Here is a 24249-nt window from a genome sequence, read left to right as displayed (position 1 = left end):
TTTTTTAGAATCCGACTGTCAAATTTTCAGAATTTTCTTAATCTGCATCCTGTGTTCATCATTGAAATCTTGTTCAACAACAACAATGTTGATCACGAAAAATCTATCTGCCTGCATGCTACTGTCAGTGGTTCTCAAACTTTACATCAAGTACCACTTCAAGACCACGTGCCATAATCCATCCATCCATCCATTTTCCGAACCGCTTGATCCTCACTAGGGTCGCGGGGGGTGCTGGAGCCTATCCCAGCCATCTCCGGGCAGTAGGCGGGGGACACCCTGAATCAGTTGCCAGCCAATCGCAGGGCACACAGAGACGAACAACCATCCACGCCCACACTCACACCTAGGGACAATTTAGAGCATCCAATCAGCCTGACATGCATGTTTTTGGAATGTGGGAGGAAACCTGGAGCACCCGGAGAAAACCCACGCAGGCCCGGGGAGAACATGCAAACTCCACACAGGGAGGCCGGAGCTGGAATCGAACCTGGTACCTCTGCACTGTGAAGCCGACGTGCTAACCACTGGACCACCGGGCCGCCCACGTGCCATAATGACAACAGTAAATTACAGCCCGCTAGTAGGCCTAAGTGTTCATCAAAGATTATGCGCAGTTATAACATTAACGTTCAAAATATTAGATGTACTTCAATTAAGATTCAACCAAATGTAACTAAATGTATGAAAACAAACAGTTTTAAAAGACTGAATGCAAATGTAATGCACTTAAAAGTTAAGTACAACTGAATTGAACAAACTCACAATTTGAACATTGTAATCTGCGGGGGGGGGGGGGGGGGGGTTGCATACGCTACGGAAGGGGTCACCAACGTGGTGCCCGGGGATACCAGGCCTGTTCTAAAATTTTTCAGCATGACGTCTCTGATCCACTGGTGAAAGGACACTTTGATCCTCTCCTCTTTCATCTATAACTGCTTCAGACAACAAAATGTATGCAGAAAAGTGGTGAAGATTGCACGACTGTCTGTGTCCTATGTGTTGTGTTGTGTTACTTTTGTTATTTTGACTTCAAAATGGCGCCGCGAGAGTGGCTGCCTTTCCAGCAGCTCCTATATTTTGTTGTTCTACTTCTTCCTTTCATAACTTTGCTGCTGTGAATTGGGAATTTCTCCATTGCGAGACTAATAAAGGTTTTCTTATCTTATCTTATCTTAAAAATAGCTCACTGTGAGTTTCTATAAATGCTGTAAAAGTGATTATTTGAAAATATGAACACTGGGAGTGATTAAATGAAATAAAGTGTTGCGAGTTAATACTTATCTGTTTCCTGATTGTTGCGAGCAATCACTACCATTATCAGTAGGTTCACGTAAATTAATATAATGATTTTTTTAACAATAGCTATAACAATAACAGTATAAATGTAATTTGAGCAAATGTTATTTCAGAGTTGTGAGGTCTTTGTCAAGAATATAATGCAAGAGACGAAAGGCAGATGTTCTGCCCCTGTGATTATGTTCACACAATACCTCATGCTATTTCTTTCTGTAAAATACATTACAGTTGAAATAGACCTGAGTTTTATCCTTCTAATCCAGAGCATTAATGTAGTAGCTTCATTTCCCCCTGACAATGCCAAATAAAAAATTGTCTTCTTGTAAATTGTAACATAACCATGCTAATCGGTGGGCGGACCAAAAAATCGAATTGGAATTGGAAATACATTTCATTTCATAATCATCCATTATAAAACCCACTGAAGTGAGAAAATTATACAAAATACGACCAAAGAGCAATTATGAGCACATCTAAACTGAAATCGTCTCATGCTAAGAGCAAATAAATCACAATTGTTGCACTGGTATCACATTGGTCACTGGTGCTAAAATTAGCATGAAACAAAAAATAAAGTATTAAATATTATGGTAAAAGGTCTTGGCGGCACGGTGATAGACTAGTTAGCACATCCGCCTCACAGTGTAGAGGTGCAGGGTTTGATTCCGGCTCTGGCCTTCCTGTGTGGGGTTTATATGTTCTCCCCATGCCTGCGTGGGTTTTCTCCGGCGACCCTGTTGATAAAACGTTCACGGCAGGTTGATAAAGCACTCCACGTTGTCCCTAAGTGTGAATGTGAGCGCGAATGCTTGTTCGTCTATGTATGCCCTGCGATTGGCTGGCAACCAGTTCAGGGTGTACCCTGCCTACTGCCCGAAGATAGTTGGGTTAGGTTCCACCACGCCTGCGACCCTCGTGAGGGTAAACAGATTAGAAAATGGATGCATCCATGGATGGATGGATGGTAAAGAAGTCTGCTCTGGGGGCGGCACAGTAGTCAACTGGTGAGCACATCGGCCTCACAGTGCAGAGGTGCAGGGTAAAATGGATGGATGGATGGTCTCCTCTGTATTTCCTTGATGTATGCATGCATTCACCAAGGTGCAAAAGGCACAGATTAAATGGTTTGAACAAACGATGGGCCCTTGCTATCCAGGGCTCGACAGGAACTGGTAGGATGCATTTATACAATCTAGAACTATAAATAGAATCACGTATCATGACAGGAGATTCAGTGTTGGCGGCCATCGGTGAGAGTTTCTATTTTTAGTCTGAGTTGCTATGGAAACTGAAGGGCTCGGCATTCAGCGTAGCTATTGAGTGTTGCTGCTTTACCACTTGTGCTGTTTACTCGTTTGTTCATATGTAGTAAGATGAAACAAGTTACAGAGAGTCCAGTTGGATTGTGCTAATTGGAGTTTAGTGACAAATTTTGACATTTTACTGTCTGAGAGTCCTTCCTGTTATGAATGCTGACTGAAGCCAAATGGTTGGCAGGTAGGGACATTTTGACCATTATAGTAGTTGGGGGGGGGGGGGGGGTTACTCACAAGGCTCATTACATGACTCCTGGGGCCTGGCCTCCTCTGGTCTGGCTTTTTCCTCGAGGTCCTCTGCTTTTCAAAATAATAACAAAAGTAATATATCATGAATGTAATATGCAATATACTAATACAGGGACATTTATGAATTAAGGGTTAGGTTCAGCAACAGGTGTATTTTTTTTCTGAAACGTCGCACCTACAGTATAAGTTACAACAGATGGTAACATTTGTATTGCACAAGCTTTTATAGGTCAAACTTTAAAGAAAAAAGCAGAATAAAAATATCTCAAAAACCTGATGTCCTAGAAAAAAAGCCAAGATACTCTTGAAGTGAGCGTCAAAAATAATTTAGGGAAACACAAAGCCATCTCTTATAGTATCTCTTCCTGGTGGAGAGGCTAGATTGGACTGCGTAGGTGTAGTTCATTTGGAGTATGCCCTATCCACCCTTGGGGTCAGACACGAACAGGGAATAGTGCAGGTGCGTGGATACAAGTATGTGGCGTGAGTGTGTGTGTGTGTTTTGTGTTTCAGAGACGTACACAAATACTGCAGCACTGAACATATCCTATAATGGTGGTGTAGCATTTCAGACTGCCCAATAACTGCAGTGCAACAGGTCGTGAACAGTTGCCCGAAATGCATTGCGTGCTTCACGTATGAGGAGGCAAATCTGATGACGTAACTCTAGCTGTTACGATAGACACCAAATATATAACAACAATCAACATCCACATTTGGAACCTTTCTAACACTTACAATGCTCTTTTTGTTCACCCCCGCACCCCCCCCCCCCTCCAAAAAGCCACTCTTTTGTTGCAAGTTGCAAGTAAGTACTTAATATATGGTATGTCAGAACAAGCTGGAAATAAAATCTGATCTCATATCAAACCCAAACATTTATACTGCTAAAATACAGGAATTGGCTTCTCTCTTCCAATACCTTTGGACGAGACTGTAATGTTAAGAAGTGTGTAATATTGTCGTTTTGTTTTGAATGAGAGCAAAAAAGTAAAATGACGTTTGCAGCCTCAAACTCAATGCGCCTGCGCTTACTTTTGACACAAGTAACCATGGAAACCAATATCCGAAAGAATAGGTCTCTCGAGAAGCAGCGAATGGAGCGTTGCATGTATTTATTCGTTCATTTCTCGAATGCACATCCACGGCGAGACCGAGTGTGCCGTGTTCGCGAGTACCTGGAAATGTGTTTACATTTTATGACGGCATTACAAAGCAAACATTTCTTCAAAGCATTAGTCGCACGTACGGTTGGTGTTCTTCGCAAAATGTGTCAATTCAGTGCGTGCTTGTTGCAGCCGAGGGAGTTTCTCCAGTACCTGTCCATGGTGCTGGACGGCGACTCCGCGGTTTCTCACGATGGGAGGGTGGACTTGTTGCACGCACACGCACGCACGCACGCACGCACGCACGCACATGGACACGGTACTGGGGGCTTGTTTGCGCATGCGAAGAGGAAATCTGGGGCCACTTGGCTCTGCCCGTACAGGAGATTATCAATCGCTTCCCGCCTTACGTTTTGAACCGTACACCGGGTATCTACTGGCGCAACAGGCTGATGTAAAGAGCAGCAGGCTGCCACCTGTAAGTCCGCGCCGTCCGCTGCAGACTTTGCACGCCAGCGCGGAGGATGAAGAAACAAAACGTCCGGACGCTGTCGCTCATCCTCTGCATGCTCTCCTATTTGCTGGTGGGCGCCGCCGTGTTCGACGCACTCGAGTCGGAGAAGGAGAGCGCCCGCAGGCGCGTCTTGGAGCAGAAGCGCAACGAGATGAAGAAGAAGTACTGCTTCTCCGAGGAAGTGTACCGCGACATCGAGCGGGTGGTACTGCAGGCGGAGCCCCATCGAGCCGGGAGACAGTGGAAATTCGCTGGTTCTTTTTACTTCGCTATTACGGTCATCACCACCATTGGTAAGATGGAATTCACGTTTGAATAATACGCTGCTATGGCATAATCACCTGCAGCGTCTTTATAAAAACGAGGTTCACTTGTAGCTGATATTTATTGAGTATAAGTTTGTTTTTGTGGGTGTAGTTTGCACTTGTGTACAAATGTGCTGCAAAATATATCCAGTGGCCAGTTCCTATTGTTTGGTTTATCTTATTTCAGGGGTGTCAAACTAATTTCTTTTGGGCCACAGGCCATATCGTAGGCCATTACGACGAAACCCTAACAAATGTATGTAATTGCCTCATATTACATGTACAAAACAAACCGGTGAAAAACTCGATTTGAATTCAGAACACAGTAACGGTTTGTTCTAATTCTATTGCATTCATTTTAAAAGGAGGATTGGTAACAAAAAATTGGATATTTCTTTTTAAAAGTGAAGTAGAAGTGCAATGACTGATTGATGAATGGCAACTAATCATTGTCAAATTAATCATTTTTCATAATCAATTGACCCTCTGAAGTTAGGACGGCCCACCGAGGGGCCCTCCGTCATCTGTCAGTCGCTGATGCACGTCGTCATGTGTGAACATGTTATACATCTTTTAAAAGCTGAGTTTCTGGAGATTTGAATGGTGCCCAACAGTTTACAATTGTCAAATTTGAACTGGAACTTGGGGAGACCCCAAGCTTTGATCCTCTAGTGTTTTCAAGCCCTAATCAACATTCTAAATTCATTTTCAAGGCATATTTTGTGAAAAGAAATTAGGCAAACATAAGATTCGCCTTTTCTTTCTGTTTTCAAACACCCGTAGTTCAGTGACAGGAGCACTTATGCAGATTCTGACTGTTGGGGGGTTGGGGGGGGGGTATTCAAAATGATAACATTTTGAATATTTCATAAAGAGACCAAAACTATGCTGATACTCCAAATGATTCACGAACAGCTACAAATTTACTTTGGGTGCACCTTTTTTCAGGCGTTTTTGGCAAAGTTGCCCTCAGCCTAAGCGGCCTAATGTTAAAATGGTCAAAATCCTCTCAGAATGTCAGCTTCTAAACACTTTGTATTCTCCAATGTCGGTTGTCCTCCAGGAAAGCAGACTGGAGGACTGCTACTACATAGGCGACATTCTTCATACACATTAGCCTAAACATTACATTTATTTACATATTAGTGTTACTAGATACTCCTACTGCATCTTGTGTTGGATCAAAATACTCTATTTTGGAAAACAATGATCAACATTTCCTGACATGTTCTCGAAAAAAAAAAACAGGAACTGAATTATAATTATTGTCCATTTTCTGCACGGCCAATTCCATTCAATGTTTTGAATGGCTGAAATTCAGCTATGTTCTGTTCATCCGATTCATCAAATTAGTCCAATGAATAGATTCAAATAATTGTGAGTTACAAGTGAAGACATTTTGCAATCTTGGTATTCCAGCAAGAAACATGAAGTCGATGCAGACATTTTCCTTTTTTGTGGGCCACATAAAATGATGTGGCATGGCCGCATCTGGCCCCCGGGCTGTGAGTTTGACTCCCAGTGCCTTATTTGGTGTATGAGAGAGAGAACATCTATTGTCAGTTTAATGCAGTGTAGTTTACACAGCTGCAAACTACGTGATTTCCAAATAAAAATAAACATTGGCAAAGCATTCAACCTTGCTTGAGCCATTTTGTACTTTTGTGCATTAACTGTGTTTCAAAACATACTCCGTACACCCACTACCAAAACTGACATGCCCACAACTGCCTCTCATTTGAAGGTTATGGTCACGCGGCACCAGGCACAGACGCAGGAAAGGTCTTCTGCATGTTCTACGCAGTACTGGGCATTCCTCTGACTTTGGTCATGTTCCAGAGCCTGGGAGAGAGGATGAACACATTTGTGCGCTATCTTCTCCAGAAGACCAAACAGTGCCTGGGCTTTAAACACACAGAGGTGTCCATGGAGAACATGGTTCTCGTGGGATTCTTGTCCTGCATTGGAACCCTGTGTGTGGGGGCTGGCGCTTTTGCTCACTTTGAGGGATGGAGCTTCTTCCATGCTTACTACTACTGCTTCATCACCCTCACTACGATTGGCTTTGGAGACTTTGTGGCCTTGCAGAAAAAGGAGGACCTCCAGGAGAAAACCCTCTATGTGGTTTTCAGCTTCATGTACATCCTGGTAGGACTTACAGTGATCGGAGCCTTCCTGAACCTGGTGGTGCTCCGTTTCCTCACCATGAACAGTGAGGATGAGAGACGAGATGCTCAACAAAGGGCATCCCTGAAGAGGGACCGAGGCCTTCTGGATGGGGCCTTGAGCCTCCATCTCATGGGTGAGCGCAGCAGAAACGACTGCGATGAAAGGAGCAGACACAACGTGCAGGCGTACAGTCGCAGCCAGAGTCCTCTCTTTGCGCCCATGGAGGAGGGAACGAGTCGCACCAACCTCATCAGCTCGTCGGCCGACCACCACGAGCGGGGGAGAAGCCCCTGCAACCACAGCCCGCATTTGCAGGTGACGCCAGCCGCGCGCAAGGCCGAGTCAAGCCTCAGCTCGCTCTGCTCCTGTGTGTGTTACCGTTTGGGCTTTTGTGATAGTCCCCTCGTGGCCCACAGCCAATGCAAAAGCTGCCATGTCAGCTCTGTCACCAACAACTCTGTCTCCTATAGGATCCACAGCAGCTCCAGGGACAATACTGGACACTCTTCCCCTGAAAGCACACACTCACCGGGACAGAGCTTCCAGGAGTTCCCTCGAACAAGGAGAATGTCAGTGTGAAGAACAAGTATTTTGTATTTTTTTGAATGGTCAGTGAAGCGCTTTTGCTTATGAAAGCATTTTCTTTGGTTCAGCACACGACTGTCAAAAGATGCTGTTGGCACGTTTTCCAAGTGCATGCTCAGTAGAATGTATGGCACACAATGTGGACGCATGAGTGCTTCTGGTAGAAATGTCTTCGGATCCACATTTAAAACTGAAATGTTTTTGTCTCACCGTAGCATGCCGCCAAAATACAAGAAAAAAAAGCTCTCTGTATGACGCAGTATGCCTTCTCCGGGTACACCACAGCACACGACACCCACAATAAGACACATAATGTATCTCTGACAGTGTACCAACCTTAAGCATGTTCTAATTGTAACATACTATTTAAGACTTGATTTGCTCTTGAATTGATGGCATTAGATTGCACCGAATGGTTGGCGGGTGAGTGCATACTTTTAAATCGAAAAGGCCTTAATGAACTTTGACCCAGCATCTCAAAAGCTGTGGCTTCTTGCTCAGTGAGTTCAATACATCTTTGTAATACATATCAAGAACTCTAGCATTAATACACTTGAATGTAAACATTGGTTTATACTTTCATGGATGCAGTCGATACCTGATGCAACATGTAGCATGGGACAGAAAGCCTCCAAAGATAGTGGAAAACGGATTAGCGGGATGATGTTGGATTGAGATTTGATGTGTCTCTCGTAATATTGTTTTATTAAACAAAACAACAACAAAAATGTCTTTTTTTTTTCCTACCGCGCAAATGGTTGTTCGTTTATGTATTATGTGCCCTGCAATTGGCTGGCAACCAGTTAAGGGTCTACCTCACCGACTGCCCGAAGTCAGCTGGCGTAGGCTCCGGCACGCCAGCGACCATTGTGAGGATAAACGAAGCAGATGATTGATGGATAAATTCTTCCAAAGAATCAATCCTCGGATATATTGAAAAATGAAAATTTGAAGAACTTGGTTGCATTTCAGAAAAATGAGACACTGCTTGCATTTTTTGACTGAAATGTCCACAATGGGGTCTCATAATAATGCCCCCTGAACTTAAAACACTTAGTCCAACATGCCTGCCAATAATCAAACCCAAACCTCAGAAATGTGAGGCACAAGTTCTCATCTCTAGTTTGGCATGCTGTGTGAGATTAAGCAATGTTTACCGTTTATCTTGTTAGGAGTTAGCTGATGTTTATTCTCACAAAGAAAGGAGTCAATTGGTCGCACAGTACCCCAGTCCATGAGGTAATATTGATGCTAAGGTGCTACTGAATACCTTACTGGCTGAAAGCTCATTAACATGCTCACTCCTTTTCGCAGACGATTTCCAAGTGTTTGCATTCAAAGCAGTCAGGAAATGTAATTTCAATGAATGTATTTTACATGCTGCGATTGGCTGGCAACCAGTTCAGGGTGCCCCCCGCCCCCCACACACACGCTGCACGAAGACAGCTGGGATAGGCTCCAGCACACCCTGCAACCCTTGTTGTCAGAAAATGAAGGGATGGATGGATGCATATATTTTACATGTTGTTTACTCCAAAAAAAGTATACTCAATGTGGTTAAGGTGCTGCTGTATCCAAAGCAGTTGTCTCAACCCAGAAATTAGAGTTGCAATATGTTTATGATTCCACTCAATCCACTTTTGCCGTGGCTGAACATTTAAGTAACCTATATCAGTAGTCACAGATTCCCCTGAAGTATGATGTTTTTATTTAAAGTGGGGCAATGAAGTTATTATAAATTGAACACAACAATTCGATTTCAGCTGCCCTAAATCTATGATCCCACAATCTCCCCTGTACAGGGGTGCATGCATTTGATTTGGTTATTGCTTATTTTTGTGAGTTTAAACAAAATGACCTAAATGATAATTTTTTTTGTTAAAACAGTTTTTCGGTAGAAAGTGGGGAATTAACAATGCTCAATCAACTCAAGCGTTTACACACACACATTTCTTACATAAAATGAATTCCATTATATCAGATATGAATGCGCATTTCAGCATCTGATTAATTGAAGCATCAATTTAACAGATTACAGCACGTTTTGCACATCGCGTGTGTGTGTGCGCGTATGTGCGCGTGTATACGTGTGTGTGCGTGTGTGTGTACACGCGTGTGTGTGTACACGTGTATGTGCACGCACGCGCGCGCGTGTGCGTGCGTGCGTGTGTTTTAGACCTAATTTTCAGAGGGGCTGATGATTTTGAGGCGCACAGGTTTGAATCCAGCGTGTGAAACTCGACTTAATGATCATGTTTCAACGGTTTCCCTGTCTGAGTAAAGCACATAAAGGAACCCGAATCTCGACGGAAATGACCATTCATCATCTTGAAAATGCCACACCTCATACGGCATGCACCACTGAGCGTCGCAGTGTGGGGTCGAATATGATTTCTGATTAACCCATGACGCAGTGGTTAGCTCGTCTACCTCACAGTGCAGAGGTAACGAGTTCAATTCCAGCTCCGGCCTCCCTGTGTGGAGTTTGCATGTTCTCCGGGTACTCCAGTTTCCTCCCACATACCAAAAACATAAACACTCAAAATTGTCCCCAGGTGTGAGTGTGAGCGCGGATGCTTGTTCGTCCCTTTGTGCCCTGCGGTTGGCTGGCAACTGGCTCAGGGTGTCCCCCGCCAACTGCCCGAAGACACCTGGAATAATGAACGAATGAACGAATGAAATCAATGAATCCATGACCAAGGATAACTTTGACAAGGGCGCCTTCTAGAGGGAAGAACTCTCATTGGGAATGTTTGAGGAAGGTGAAGTTATAAACTTCCCCGATAGAGGGCCTCAATTACCCACGTAAACAATGCTCAACCAGCTCAAGCGTTTACACGCACACACGCACACACACACACGCACACACGCACACACACAGTGTGATGTTGATTGGTAATTTATTGCAGTTTAAATTGGCATGTGGTAAAAATACTACTAGGATATTTATACTACTAATGCTAGTAATAATGATCATACTAAAACTCGGGAGGCACGGTGTTCGACTGGTTGGCACATCCACCTCACAGTGTAGAGGTGCAGGGCTCGATTCCAGCTCCGGCCTTCCTGTGAATTTGCATGGTTTTTCTCCCGGTACTCTGGTTTCCTCCCACATTCCAAAAACAGGTGTGGCAGGTTAATGGAACACTCTAGATCATAGGTGTCAAACTCAGGTCCTGGTAGGCCGCTGTCCTGCATGTTTTCAAGTCTCCCTGTTGCAACACACCTGATTCAAATGAACAGGTTCAATATCAGGCTTCCGCAGAGCTTGCTGATGATCTGTTCATTTGAATCAGGTGTGTTGCAACAGGAAGACTTGGAAAGCATGCAGGACAGCGGCCCTCCAGGACCTGAGTTTGACACCTATGCTCGAAATTGTCCCTTAGTGTGACTGTGAGTGTGAATGATTGTTCGTCTATATGTGCCCTGTGACGAGCTGGCAACCAGTTCAGGGTATACCCCGCCTACTGCCCAAAGTCAAGTGGGGTAGGCTCCAACATGCCTGCGACCCTCCTGAAGGTAAGCAGATTAGAAAACGGATGTACTGTATGTATGCTAAAAGTTGCAACAAAAGTTGCATTAAACCAATTAACATGCTTGAGACGCACAACCTCCAGGATTAAAAAGGGAAATAGCATTTGAATTTTAATACCAGGGAAAAAAAACATTTGCCTGTCAACAAATGCTATCAACAAATCGTAAAAGCAACCACTCGACCAAACTAAAGTAGACACAATATCGGCAGCTATTACATTTTCCAAATTTCTTTTAGACCCCCTTTGTGGCCCAGCTGCGGAGCTACATAAAAATTAAAACATTGGTCGGAGATGCCAGTCAGCCAAAAGAGGGGAGCAGAGGGAAGTCGTTGGGAGTGGGACTGGGTGCATTGCCCTGTGTACTTATTTTTCATAGTACAGTAAATGGGTATTGCCTTGCATTTGAATCGTTTCCATTTTAAGAGTTAATATATTGTATTATTTCCCCGTTTTTTCCCCAACCATACACCCCCTCCGGGATTCCCTGTGACCTTTAGCATCTGATTGTTTTGCCTATCGGACAAGCCGGCCCAACTTGGAGATAAAAAGTTTGGGAAACACTCTTATAGAGTATACATGGTCTCCCTGTGCTTGTTGGGCTATCTCCAGATACTCTGGTTTTCCTTCCTCATTGGAAATGAACTGCAAGTCAGGCAAAGGAGCTGCCTTTCCGACAAGGATGGCAGAAACACGAAATTCATCTTACATACAGACATACACTGGAGCTTGTGGCAAAATAGCACCTGCGAAGAAGCAGTTCAGGGTGTTTTTGTGTTGAACAAGGGCACTACATTGACCTCAATGGAAGGTGAGAATTCTAACACTGAACTACAAAGACATCTGCACAGTGCTCATCTTCATGACGGATGAGCAGACAGCATTTATTACAAAGACCATTGAGTCATATTAGTTTTGTTAATTTCAGCCGGCCGCCAAAAGACCGATCACATAATTGAGACTCCCTGCCGTCAGCTCCACGTGGTGACCCGTGGGAATGACATGGCACTAGTGATGGGTCCAGCGACACCGATGCATTGACGCATGCGCCGGGCTCACAGAGCAAACCACGTGTCGGTGCATGTGCTGCTTCATTACGTCACGTGATTGACACGTGAACTGCACCGGCGCAGTTTAGACTGCATCGGCTGCGTTGACACAGTCCGGGCTGCTAATTGACACATCGGCTGCATTGACACAGTCCAGGCTGCTAATTGACACATCGGCTGCGTTGACACAGTCCAGGCTGCTAATTGACACGTGAACTGCACCTGTGCAGTTTAGACTGCATCGGCTGCTTGGCACAGTCCAAGCTGCGCCACTTAGTCCAGGGGGCGTCGACTCAGTGCAGGGGGCGTTGACGCAGCAAAAGCCCGCGCAGTGTATCCTAAGGAAGTGCATCTGGCGACAACGATGCCGATTGCCGAAACAAGCCAGACCTCACCCTCGCTCAAATAAAAATATATGTTTGGGCAATACGGAAAACACACTGATTATCAGAAAATATGTGTCCGTCTGACTTCGAGCGTCATGTCGGCTGTCATATAATAGGCTATTATTATATGAGAAGTGCTTTATGAACGTTTGTACTGTACGTCATACTCCAGTTGATTGAGAGGTCCCGCCTATAAGGGGGAGTTCCAGAAAGTGACTGCGAGTGAGCACACCGCATGTTTGATGACTCTGCCACATTGCTATTAAAAGTCACATAAAACGTAAACCTTGTCTGCTGACCATCATTACATCGACTAGGCTAGTTTAGCTGTTGTCGTAGTTCAAAGCTTAATATGTGGCGTGGGTTGGGTCGGCGCCGCGAGTACGTGCTCGCGCTCACGCGCTCACAGCAGAGACCAGCAGACTATCGACTGCTGAGACGCGCTTCACTCGAGTGACGTTGCTACAGTACGTGCATATTATGGAGCAGCTTCCGGACAAATACAAATTGTCAGCCGTGTAGAGCCATTTTGATCTCCTTTTGGAGAATAAGGTATTTATTAAAATCTCCTTGTCTCTCCAAGTGCCTCTCGGATTTTTGACATGTCTTATTCCATTGTGTGTGTGTGTTCTCCACAACAGGGGAAATAGCATGCATTAAACGCAACAGACTGAAATTTAAAACACTGGAGCATCTTATTTTTCTAAATCAAAATTTGTGAAGACAAAGCCCACAAGCATCCTCATTCACATGATTTTCACATTATTGAAACACATTGAATGATACAATATGAATGCATGGATGTGAATGATATTGTCAAGGGTCAATGTCATCTTTATTGTCAAATATGCTTTATGTATGACATGCAGCATAGATGAAATTTCTTCCTCTCAATCCTCAGTGCATACATGCATGCAAACATGCTGTGCATTAAACACACACAGCTAAGAAAGGATAGCAGCTACACTGTATAAAAAAGGCATGTAATCTGAACAGTATAGACAATATAAACAATATAAACAGCATAAACAATGGCGCTTGTGGCTATTGTGGGTAGAGTGAGGTCGTGCATTGTATACACGTCATCATCAAATCAGTTTGTTCAGTCTGTCAAGTGGGTTGGCTGCAGGGATTTTGAAGGTCCAGCAGGTGGCAGTGGTTAGCGACACAGTATCAGTACAGTATCAACACTGTGTCATTGTGTCGACACGCCTCATGAGGCCTCATGGACCCATCACTACATGGCACCAGATTGTGCCATCGCTGCTGGCTTGTCACATGGCCAACCGTTCGATTTGTTGACGGATGCGATATGTCCATCTTGGCTGAGTATTAAAAGAAGCCAGGGGAGCTGCTACTTGCCAGCAATGTTTTTTTTCTTTCTAATTTAATTATTTTTTTTACGCTTTCCCTCCCTTGTGTCTCACTCTGATGATTCCCACCACAGGGAGCATTTGAAGAAGAAACAGACTTTCATGGTGATCAAACATCAAGTTTTCTCTGGAGTAATTGAACATTGTGACATTTTCATTCTCTTCTGCTTGATTTACAGCTGTCTAACTATAGAACACATTTGTGTCGCTTTTTGGTTACATATCTTCCAAACATTGCTTTGTACATGACTGTACTTTTTGATGCAAGCCATCCTATTGATGGCCAGAGTTGCAGAGGCGCTCATTACAGTGTGGAGGGTTTTCAAGGTATGCTTCAGTGTTTTCAGAGATGCCCCATTGTTCCTGCTTAGGTATCAGCTCTTCCGTGTTGCGTGCAGTACACTTTTACATTGTTACACTTCACTGAAAGATGTTAAGTACAGTGCAACCCTCAAAACATGAAGACATTATTAGATTTAAAGGGTTTTTTATGGTTTGTTTTCAATTTTTATTATTATTATTTTTCTAAAATTCTGATTACATTTACATTTACATTTGGATCAGGTGAATAATCAAGCTTTGATTTCCCACCCGGGCGGTGACAGTTGAGACATAAGGTCATGAATTAAAGAGTGCACTTTGGGCCTACCTGAGGGTTATGGCTTAAAGAGATGCAAAGGAGAGGAAAAGGTGCATCACATAAACTATGAACACAGTGATGTAGACGGGTTCTTATAAATTGCAGCCAAACTACATGAGTCAATACAGCGCTACCATTTATTGCAAAAAGTATGATGAAGAATGGGAACAATATTGCTATGGATCTAAAGAAAGGAGGTTGATCATTGCATGTATGGGCTGACTTTTGCATTTGCATTAATTTCGCGATAAGATAAGAAAACCTTTATTTGTCTCACAATGGAGAAATTCGCAACTATTCAGTAGCTTTCTCCTTTTCCATATCTAAGTCCACATAGGTCACAATCGTTTTAATGGATTTATTTGTACTTGTTCATCTTTAATGGTATCATTAAAATGTCATACTTGTTCTCCTGGTCTCTTGGCAGCAAGCACGAAACTTTCTCCTGTAATGGGCTCGCTATTGAACATTCACTGGTAATTGAACAATAATGAACTGTTCTGTGACCCCAGTGCGTGTGTGTGTGTGTGTGTGTGTGTGTGTGTGCGTGTGTGTGTGATTTTGAAAGCAACCTTTGAGGGCAGACAGTTATCTGCAGGCTGAGCAGGCACCATGTAGAGGTTGGAGACAACTTCAAAAGATGGCCTATAGAGGACAGTGTTGTACCTCATGAAACGAAATCTTTTCTCACTTGTCGGTGTTCATTCCTCCTCCTTCCTCTCTTTTTGTTGTAACTTCACACTGTGTTGGTATTCGTTTGGAACTACCTGTATTTAATTTTAGGTAGGATGCCAAACTAGAGGTTAGCAATTCTGCCTCACATTTCTGAGGTTCAGGTTCGATTCTTAGCACACATGTTGGACTGAGGGTTTTAAGTTGAGGGGGCATTATGATGAGGCCCCACATTTCGGTCAGAAAATTCAGCAGTGTTTGTCTGAAATGCACCAAGTTCTTTAAATTTTCATTTTTCAATACATCTGAGGATTTATTCTTTGGATGAATTTATCCATCCATCCATTATCTGATTCGGTTATCCTCAGAATGATCGCTGGTGTGCCGGAGTTTATCCCAGCTGACTTCGGTCAGTAGGCGAGGTACACCGTGAACTGGTTGCCCGCCAATCGCAGGGCACACATAACAAACATTCTCACTCACAGTTAGACCTAGGGACAATTTAGAGCAGGGGTCGGGAATTCAACAAAATGTCAGTATAATAAGCCTCTGAATGTATTCTTTTAAGTAATTTTGTTGTAGTACTCACTATTAATGTGAATGGTTTTCCGTTCCTTCACGATTGCTAAAGATCCAGCAAAACTAGCGGAATTATAGTCAGCTTGCCAGGTCCATACGTGGAGTTGCTGCTGTCTAGCTTGCACCTTGCTCAGGCGCTTGCACGTTTCTTTTCTGCTGCCTCCCGCAGGGTATTTTGATGCGAATGTAGCATGACGCGTATCAAAGTGCCGCTTTACATTTGACCGTTTCATCGATGGTATTCTGTCATTGCAAATTAGACATACCGCAGAACCTGTTCTCTCCACAAAGGCGAATCCTTCGGTTCATTCGTCCTGAAGTGTACCATCTCGTCATCTTTTTTTCTTTTTGCAATCTTATTCGTTGAAAGATTAGCTTTGAGCTAACGACCGAGCTGATTCAAAAGGGGGCGTTTACCTGTTTCCGCAGCAACGGCCAACATTGGCCAGTATCATCCAATTAATATTGTTCCTGTTGCCAACTGCAGTCCTGAACAGGACATGAGTAGTGAAAAATCTATGGATGGATTAAACAAGCGAGAATATATTTTTTTATCTGCGAGCCAGATGCAATCATAATAAGAGCCACACCTGGCTCGCGAGCCATAGGTTCGCGACCCCTGATTTAGAGTGTTGCATTAACCTGTCATGCATGTTTTTGGGATGTGTGAAGAAACCGGAGTACCCTGAGAAAACCCGCCCAGGCACGGGGAGAACATTGAAACTCAACAAAGGAAGGCCGCAGCCCGGAATCAAACGCCGAACCTCCACACTGAGAAGCGGCCAGGTTAAACAGTCGATCACTATGCCGCTTGTAAGTTGAGGAAACCATTGTTAGGATTTGAGTTTTTTGTCCTTTGAAAGAGTTGCAAACATTGTGTGTTTGGCTGTCTTGAGGATCGTCAAGATGTTTTTCAGCAAATGTGAGATGAACCTTTGCGTTGTTTTTGGACAGCGGTGGTTTTCGTCTGGGAATTTTTCAATGGATGTCATTTTTGGCCAGTGTATTTCTTATGGTAGCGTCGTGAACATTGACCTGAACTGAGGCCAGTGATTGGCCTGGAGTTCTTTAGATGTTGTTCCCCATTGTTTTGTCACCTCTTCGATGAGTCGTTGTCACACTCTTGGAAGAAAGTTGGTCAACCACTCCTGGGAATGTTTGGCACCGTTTTCCGTTTTCTCCATCTGTGGATAATGGCTCTGACAGTGGTATGCTGAAGGCCCAGAGTCTTGGAAATGGCTTTGTAACCTTTTCCAGACTCAGAGATTTCAATAGCTTTTTTTCCTATTCCTTCTTGTATTTCTATGGATCGTGCTTAGCTCACCTGTGAGCAAAGCAATGACAAGTGCTATACAAGATGGAATTTGCTGCAGTATTCCCAAAAGCCACCAGTCTTGTTCGTCACCTCTCTAAAACATGATTTTGTCGATCCTTCACCATTACGGCTTTGGTGAGGTTTTCCCTTGAACACATATGGAGAGCAACATGAAACTGTGGGGACCATCGAGGCTGAGGGCCAAAACTGCCCTTTGTGTGGGCAGGTACCGGTGATGTGGAAGGACAGCAGGTCAAACACGACAAACACAATACCTCATGATGACTGCATCGCTGAATCAAGGTGAATGTTTGATTCTTGCACTGAAGGAGCCATTCTTTTATACAGAAAAAAAGGGCTCGTGATTTTTTTTAACCCCAAACGATTGTCAGTGATTTCTTCCGCAATTTGTTTTACTGAAATGGGTTGAATTGGATTGTAATAGTTGTGCTTTCAGGGGTGATGTAATGGGTCAACACACATTCTGATAGTTTCGATTGTGACCGTCATTTTCCACTATCACGGTGCACATGTGAACTCCAATAGAATCGTTCTCTCATTGCAGTTTCACAAGCAGTCAAGGAAACCATTAATCCACTGGGGAAACAATGTTTAAAAAAAAAAAAAGTGTGCAACGGTGTTCACCTGAAAGCCTCATGTGCTGTATGTGATCGGCTCTTCCGGAAGTGTGTGCACTTCTCACAGCAAAAGACTCAATGTACCCAACATACTATGTTATCGATTTTGACGAAGTGGAACAATTACAAGGAAGAGCTCAACAATGCCATTTGCATTTGCTTACTGTTAGGTGACTTTTTATACAACCTTTTATTTTATATTCTGTGTGGAAATGTTCCCAACACTGACCTAATTTTTATGGGAAGATGGCAGCCCACAAATTCTAATCCAAAAAACAAGAGATTACCGCTGGCTTCTAACAGTTATTCAAAAGAAATTCTTACATTTATCGGATAGGAACAAAGCTCAGTCAAGAACTGATATCATTCACAGCAATGAAACTGACATGTGATTTTGGTTGCGAGTGTGTTAAGTCTGGGTAGCAAGTCGCCCTTACAATAAATTGCTCAGACCTTTCTATTGATTTTGCCGGTCATCTCGTTTTTGTGGGGTTTTTTTTCTCTCCAACGACTGCCATTTCCTCCCTCCTTCCAAAACCATGCATGGTGGGTTCATTGGTGAATCTAAATTGGTCCAGAGCGTCCCAATAACAAATGCTGACTGGTTTTCCCTTCACTTTAATTATCAAAGTAACTGACATTGGAGATACAAATGCTTGTCATACTGTATAATGAGGTGACAGCGCTTGGTGAAGTTGATCTGACACTGGATTGTGATCTAATTACACAGCGCAGGAAATGTCAAGTGCAGCCAAAAAGCTTCTGATGAAGGCAGAAGCTCCTGTTAAGGTGTTGCGATAAAAATATGGAAGCGCTGACAGTATAATTGAACAACTTAAAGCTCACAGCTGATGAGTGCACACATGGTCCCCAGGGATGTGGCTGTTTTTCACATACTGAAACTTACTGATATGCTGTTTATGGTGGGGTGTATAATCTCGCTTTGACGACACCTTAAAGAGTGACTACAAAGTGCTGTCACATTAAAGAGCAGCCTGAAATTTGGCTTGGTAATGATTTTTAGGTGGCAAAGTGTATTTTCCGAGGCAACGTTATGCTCTTCACTTGCTGAGAAAAAGTATTTGCCCCATTTCTGATTTCAGTTTTTTTTAGCATATTTATCATACACAAAGGTTTCAGTTCATAAAACCAGTTATAATATCACACAGAGACAACACAAGGAAATACAAAATGCAGTTGCTAAATGCCACTTTAATTTATTCAGGCACACACACACACGCACACACACAAATCCAAACCTACCTGTGCCTATGTGAGAAATTGCCCTCTGAAGCTAAAAATGGGTTGTGCCAGTCTTCGCAGCAATAACTGAAATGAAGCATTTGCGATAATTGGTCATAAGTCTTTCACATCACTGTGGAGGAACTTTGGTCCACTCTTCTTTGTAGAGTTGCTTCAACTCTGCCATATTGGAGGGCTTTTGAGCATGAACTGCCCATTTAAGGTTAAACCACAGCAGCTCGATTGGATTCAAACCTGGACTTTGACTCGGCCACTCCAAGAAATTAATTAATTCATTTCTTTATTTATTTTTGAGCCAGTCAGAGGTGGACTTGCTGGTGTGTTTTGGATCGTTGTCTTTCTGCATGACCCAAGACGGATTGAGTGTGAAGGTGCGAGCTGATGGCCGGACATTCTCCTTCAGGATTTTCTGGGAAACAGCGGAATTCATTGTCCTATCAATCACAGCAAGTTGTCCTGGTCCTGAGGTAGCAAAGCGGCCCCTGACCATCACACTGCTACAACCATGCTTTACTGTTGGCACAATATTCTTTTTGTCAAATGCTGTGCAATTTTTACGCCAGATGTAATGGGCCGCACATCTTCACATTTTCAGTGGGGTAATTTAAAAAATATGTACATTTAAATGCAGCATTTCTTGTATTTGTTTGTTTGTTTATTGAACATAAAACATATATACAGTAATAATTTGACAGAAAATAAGGTAGATAAAAAAAGTAAAAAGAAAGAAATCAATCTTCATTCAACACAGTTATTATGTTCAAGGGAGTAGGAAGAAGTAAAAAACTTATCTAGTCCTACCCCGTTATGTGATTGTATCTAATAAATCATTTTTATATCAATCAGAAAAGAAAAAAGTAAGAAGAAAGAAGTCTCCATTAAGGCTCATACTTTACCCTTAACCGTGATATTTTTACAACTTTTGGTTTGTATCAACAACACAAGGCACTGAATAATAAAAGCCTTCAACAGTCTTTGTGCAACTTTATTGAGCAGCTAGCATTTTAGCAGGCAACATCATGTAGTAGATTCATGGCTGTTCGTTTTTAAGATTACACCATCTAACTTGGAGTAAGACAAATATTCTTTACATGACAGTACTGTAAGTTTTGGAAGTGTTCAATCTAAAATGAAGATACTTTGAGAGGAAACAAGTGGAATGGTAAAAGTGTTGAGATGATTCACTTGTTTGGTAATCATCCTCAAGAGGGATTTCAAGGACTTTATCTAGCTCAGGAACATTCATCCATTCATTCATTTTCCGATCAGTTTATCCTCACAAGGGTCACGGGGAGTGCTGTAGCCTATCCCAGCCATATTCAGGCAGTAGGCGGGGGACACCCTGAACCGGTTGCCAGCCAATTGCAGGACACACAGAGACGAACAATCATCCGCGCTCACACTCACACCTATGGACAATTTTGAGTGTCCAATCAGCCTGCCATGCATGTTTTGGGAATGTGGGAGGAAACTGGAGTACCCGGAGATAACCCACACAGGCCCAGGGAGAACATGCAAACTCTACACAGGGAGACTGGAGCTGGAATTGAACCTCTGCACTAACGCGCTAACCACTGGACCACCGGGCCGCGCTCAGGAACATGACAAACAAATAATATTTGGTGGTAAATATTAGTCGGCTAACTTAAGCTGTCCGATAATTTTAACAGATTTCAAAATCAGGACAAAGGGACCCAAATGACAGAAGTGACCTTTTATCAGAACTGAACTAATTCACACCTACAAGCAATACAATTTTTTTTTTTTAGAAATGTGGGAAGAACCCAAACAGCTTGAAGAAAAACCATGCAAGAATGAAAAGAACATGCAAAGTCCAGGGACCTGTCGACTCTGAGGTGGGGAAGGGCCACGTTGCTATACCACATACTGCTGAATTCATTAATGAACTGATAAATCCAGCATGTGGTTTTAAAGAAAATGATTTCACTAAGGATATACACATGTGGATGATATTTTTCTCAGCACGGGTGATTTAAAGCAGGCTTGAGTCATGAAAACAAGCGCTTATGCCTCCTAGCTCAATGTTCAGCCAGGAAAATTACCTAGCAGGTGTTTTTTTCCCCCTCTTTCCCTCTTTTTGTGACTTGTGCACTTTGGCACTCTCATGCTTCCCTCTAATCTCTTGGGTTCTTTGACACCTTCCTTCTATTCTTTTTTCTGGTTAACCATTAAGGAGATGAGCATCAGACTGCATAGGCTTTAAAGCAGTGCCAATGAAGTGTGTGGGGACAGCAGCGGGTTGAGGAGGGTGCATTAAAGAAGTGCTTGAGATAAATAATCATATTTCTATGCACCCACGATACTGGAAAAGCAGCATCTGGGACAGGCCGTGGATTTGCATTACAATATAAATGGGAAGTTGCTGGAGCTGAAAGGGTGATGTGAAGTCATTCAGCCAGCCCCCTCACTCACTGACAGGTTGCATCTCCGTCCCTGCACCATGCAGCAGGAAGGAGCGAGGCAATTTGTTGGCATTCGGTATACCGGTATATGTTTGTCGCTCCACTGACCTCCCCCATCTCCTCCATACTATCGCCACCCCCAACCCCCGCCCCACTTCATCTTTCTTTAACACGCAAGCTAAATTTTTTTCGAATGCCATATCTCTGTACACACACACACGAGCTTGATAGCATATGCACAATGCATATGCTTGAATGAGCCTTCAGTGCTCCCATAAAAGCACAGGCACAAGCAAATCAAAGATGATGGTGACATTGACATGAATGTCTATGTCAGGTCACATGCGAACTTTGAACTCGAATATACACATTATATTCGATTTTATACACAGAACTGATCAGTAGATATTTTGCCTTTAATGAAAAAACATGATCGGTCGTAATGTCATAATTTGCGTTATTGATGACGTTATTGATGGGATCGGCAAAAAATAAAATACATTACGCAAACACAATCTCGCTCACTCCAGGGACGTTCTCTGCTGCCATCGTTAATAAGCCAAGGTTTCTCAGCATATACAGCATAGATTTTTTTTCAAAGTGTTCCTTGTAGTGGCACGGTAGTTGACTGCTTAGCATGCCTGCCATACAGTGCAGAGGTTGTGGGTTCAAATCCGGCCCTGGACTGCCTGTGTGGAGTTTGCATGTTCAGCGTGGGTTTTCTGCGAGTACTCTGGTTTACTCCCACATTCCAAAAACATCCATAATAGATTAATTGATCACTCTAGATTGTCTTTAGGTGTGATTGTAAGCTTGAATGGTTGTTTGTCTATGTGTGACCTGCTATTGGCTGGCAACGAGTTCAGAGTGTACCCCACCTACTGCCCAAAGTCAGCTGGGATAGGCTCCACCATGCCCGCGGCCCTCAAAATTAAATCAATGCATTCAATGTTCTTTACTGATCATGTATTCATGCTGAATACTGTGTGTCAGCGTGTATTTGTGAAACTATGTGTCTTTGGCAGGAACCATAGATCTAGATTTTGATCTTGAGCTGAAAAAATTGAACAACGCTGCAAGCTGATCGAGCCGTGTGTCGATTTCCATGCCTTTGCATGGCCTGACTTTGCAGAGGGAGATTTCTTAATCTGACAGTGTGATAGCAAATTTGGAATACTTCATGGACGTTGGCACTGGTTTGCATGTCAGAGCAATGTTGGGAGCTGGGAGCTACAGACATGCATCGTGCTCAACTGACTGAATCTGATACTGTGACTTGGATGTACTTGGCGTGTTGAAATCATCTCTAAGTGGTGTATTGTGTTTAGCAGTGCGCCACAGGCACCCTAACTGAGTAATTATGTTCACGGCCCAACCTTGTAGTCCCTCACACTCGAATTGTTGTTTTTTTTCCCCATGGTGGTTGTTTCTTTTGCTTGACTGATCATATATTCAAGAAACAAGTGAGATTCTGGCGCTTGAATAAAACTTTCATATATCGCTTGGATGGTCTCACACTTCAAACCAGCAGGAACATTTCTTCATGTGTGCATGTTTTCCCATCTTCCACACGATAAATATGTGAAAAAAGACAAGATGACATTTAAATGGGAACATCACATCGGTAACACCCAGCACAGTGTTGACAACCTGAAGCTTTAATGAAGGACTGTGGAATTAGCTTAATGTGTTTACCTCACAATTAACTGCTGATTCACCTGCAAAAATGGACATAAACTTTACTACGCAAGGAAAAAGATCCATCCATCCATCTTCTACCGCTTATCCGGGGCCGGGTCGCGGGGGCAGCAGCTTTAGCAGGGAAGCCCAGACTTCCCTCTCCCTAGCTACTTCTTCCAGCTCTCCCTGGGGGATCCCGAGGCGTTCCCAGGCCAGCTGGGTGACAGTCTCTCCAGCGTGTCCTGGGTCGTCCTCGGGGTCTCCTCCTGGTGGGACATGCCCGGAACACCTCACCAGGGAGGCGTTCAGGAGGCATCCGAATAAGATGCCCAAGCCACCTCATCTGGCTCCTCTCGATTTGGTTCGCATTGCCGGCAGTAAGTCGGAATCGTTTCCAGTGAGGGTAGGACTCCGCCAAGGCTGCCCTTTGTCACCGATTCTGTTCATAACATTTATGGACAGAATTTCTAGGCGCAGCCGAAGCGTTGAGGGGGTCCGTTTTGGTGGCCTCAGTATTGCATCTCTGCTTTTTGCATATGATGTGGTACTGTTGGCTCCTTCAAGCAGGGCTCTCCAACTCTCACTGGAGCGTTTCGCAGCCGAGTGTGAAGCGGTTGGGATGAAAATCAGCACCTCCAAATCTGAAACCATGGTCCTCAGTCGGAAAAGGATGAAGTGCCCACTCCGGGTTGGGGAGGAGATCTTACCCCAAGTGGAGGAGTTTAAGTATCTTGGAGTCTTGTTCACGAGTGAGGGCAGGAGGGAGCGAGAGATCGACAGGCGGATCGGTGCAGCGTCTGCTGTGATGCGGACGTTGTATCGGTCTGTCGTGGTAAAGAAGGAGCTGAGCCAAAGGGCGAAGCTCTCAATTTTATCGGTCGATCTACGTTCCAAACCTCATCTATGGTCATGAGCTATGGGTCGTGACCGAAAGAACGAGATCCCGGATACAAGCGGCAAGGAAACAGATGCGCAAATAGGATTGCGTCTGCCAAACCCACTAAATTGCCATGCAGTCCATTTTGCGTGTTGTGGGAGGAGTATATGCAAATAGATGAATTTAGCATGTGCAATCTGTCGTGTCAAACCTGAGACAAATTGTGGTGGCTGTTTTTTTTTTGCTTTTAAATGGCATACAAAGTGGTGCCAGCATAA

General features: G+C 43.6%; 1 protein-coding gene across 2 annotated transcripts; it reads left to right on the top strand.

The window, feature by feature from the left end:
* The first annotated feature begins 4206 nt into the window (after positions 1 to 4206).
* On the top strand, positions 4207 to 8214 carry kcnk15 (potassium channel, subfamily K, member 15). Of its 2 annotated transcripts, XM_086130500.1 has the most exons (3): positions 4207 to 4777; positions 6534 to 7273; positions 7429 to 8214. In XM_086130500.1, the coding sequence occupies exons 1-3, from the start codon at positions 4495 to 4497 to the stop codon at positions 7471 to 7473; spliced, it is 1068 nt and encodes a 355-aa protein (XP_085986626.1). In that variant the 5' UTR covers positions 4207 to 4494; the 3' UTR covers positions 7474 to 8214. The 2 variants fall into 2 exon arrangements, with proteins under 2 accessions (XP_085986626.1, XP_085986620.1); XM_086130494.1 differs by having other exon boundaries at positions 6534 to 8214.
* The last annotated feature ends 16035 nt before the right edge of the window (positions 8215 to 24249 follow it).

Source organism: Hippocampus guttulatus, chromosome 1 (genome assembly GCF_054856545.1).
Source record: "Hippocampus guttulatus isolate MCC_2025c chromosome 1, RoL_Hgut_1.0, whole genome shotgun sequence".
Classification (NCBI taxonomy): Eukaryota; Metazoa; Chordata; class Actinopteri; order Syngnathiformes; family Syngnathidae; genus Hippocampus; species Hippocampus guttulatus.
The sequence above is the reverse complement of the archived record's forward strand: the minus strand, read 5'-3'. Positions and strand labels throughout refer to the sequence as shown.

Coding starts and splice junctions, on each gene's coding strand:
- kcnk15 (XM_086130494.1), top strand. CDS start 4,495: ATGAAGAAACAAAACGTCCGGACGCTGTCGCTCATCCTCTGCATGCTC. Junction 4,778..6,533: donor TACGGTCATCACCACCATTG/GTAAGATGGAAT, acceptor TCTCATTTGAAG/GTTATGGTCACGCGGCACCA.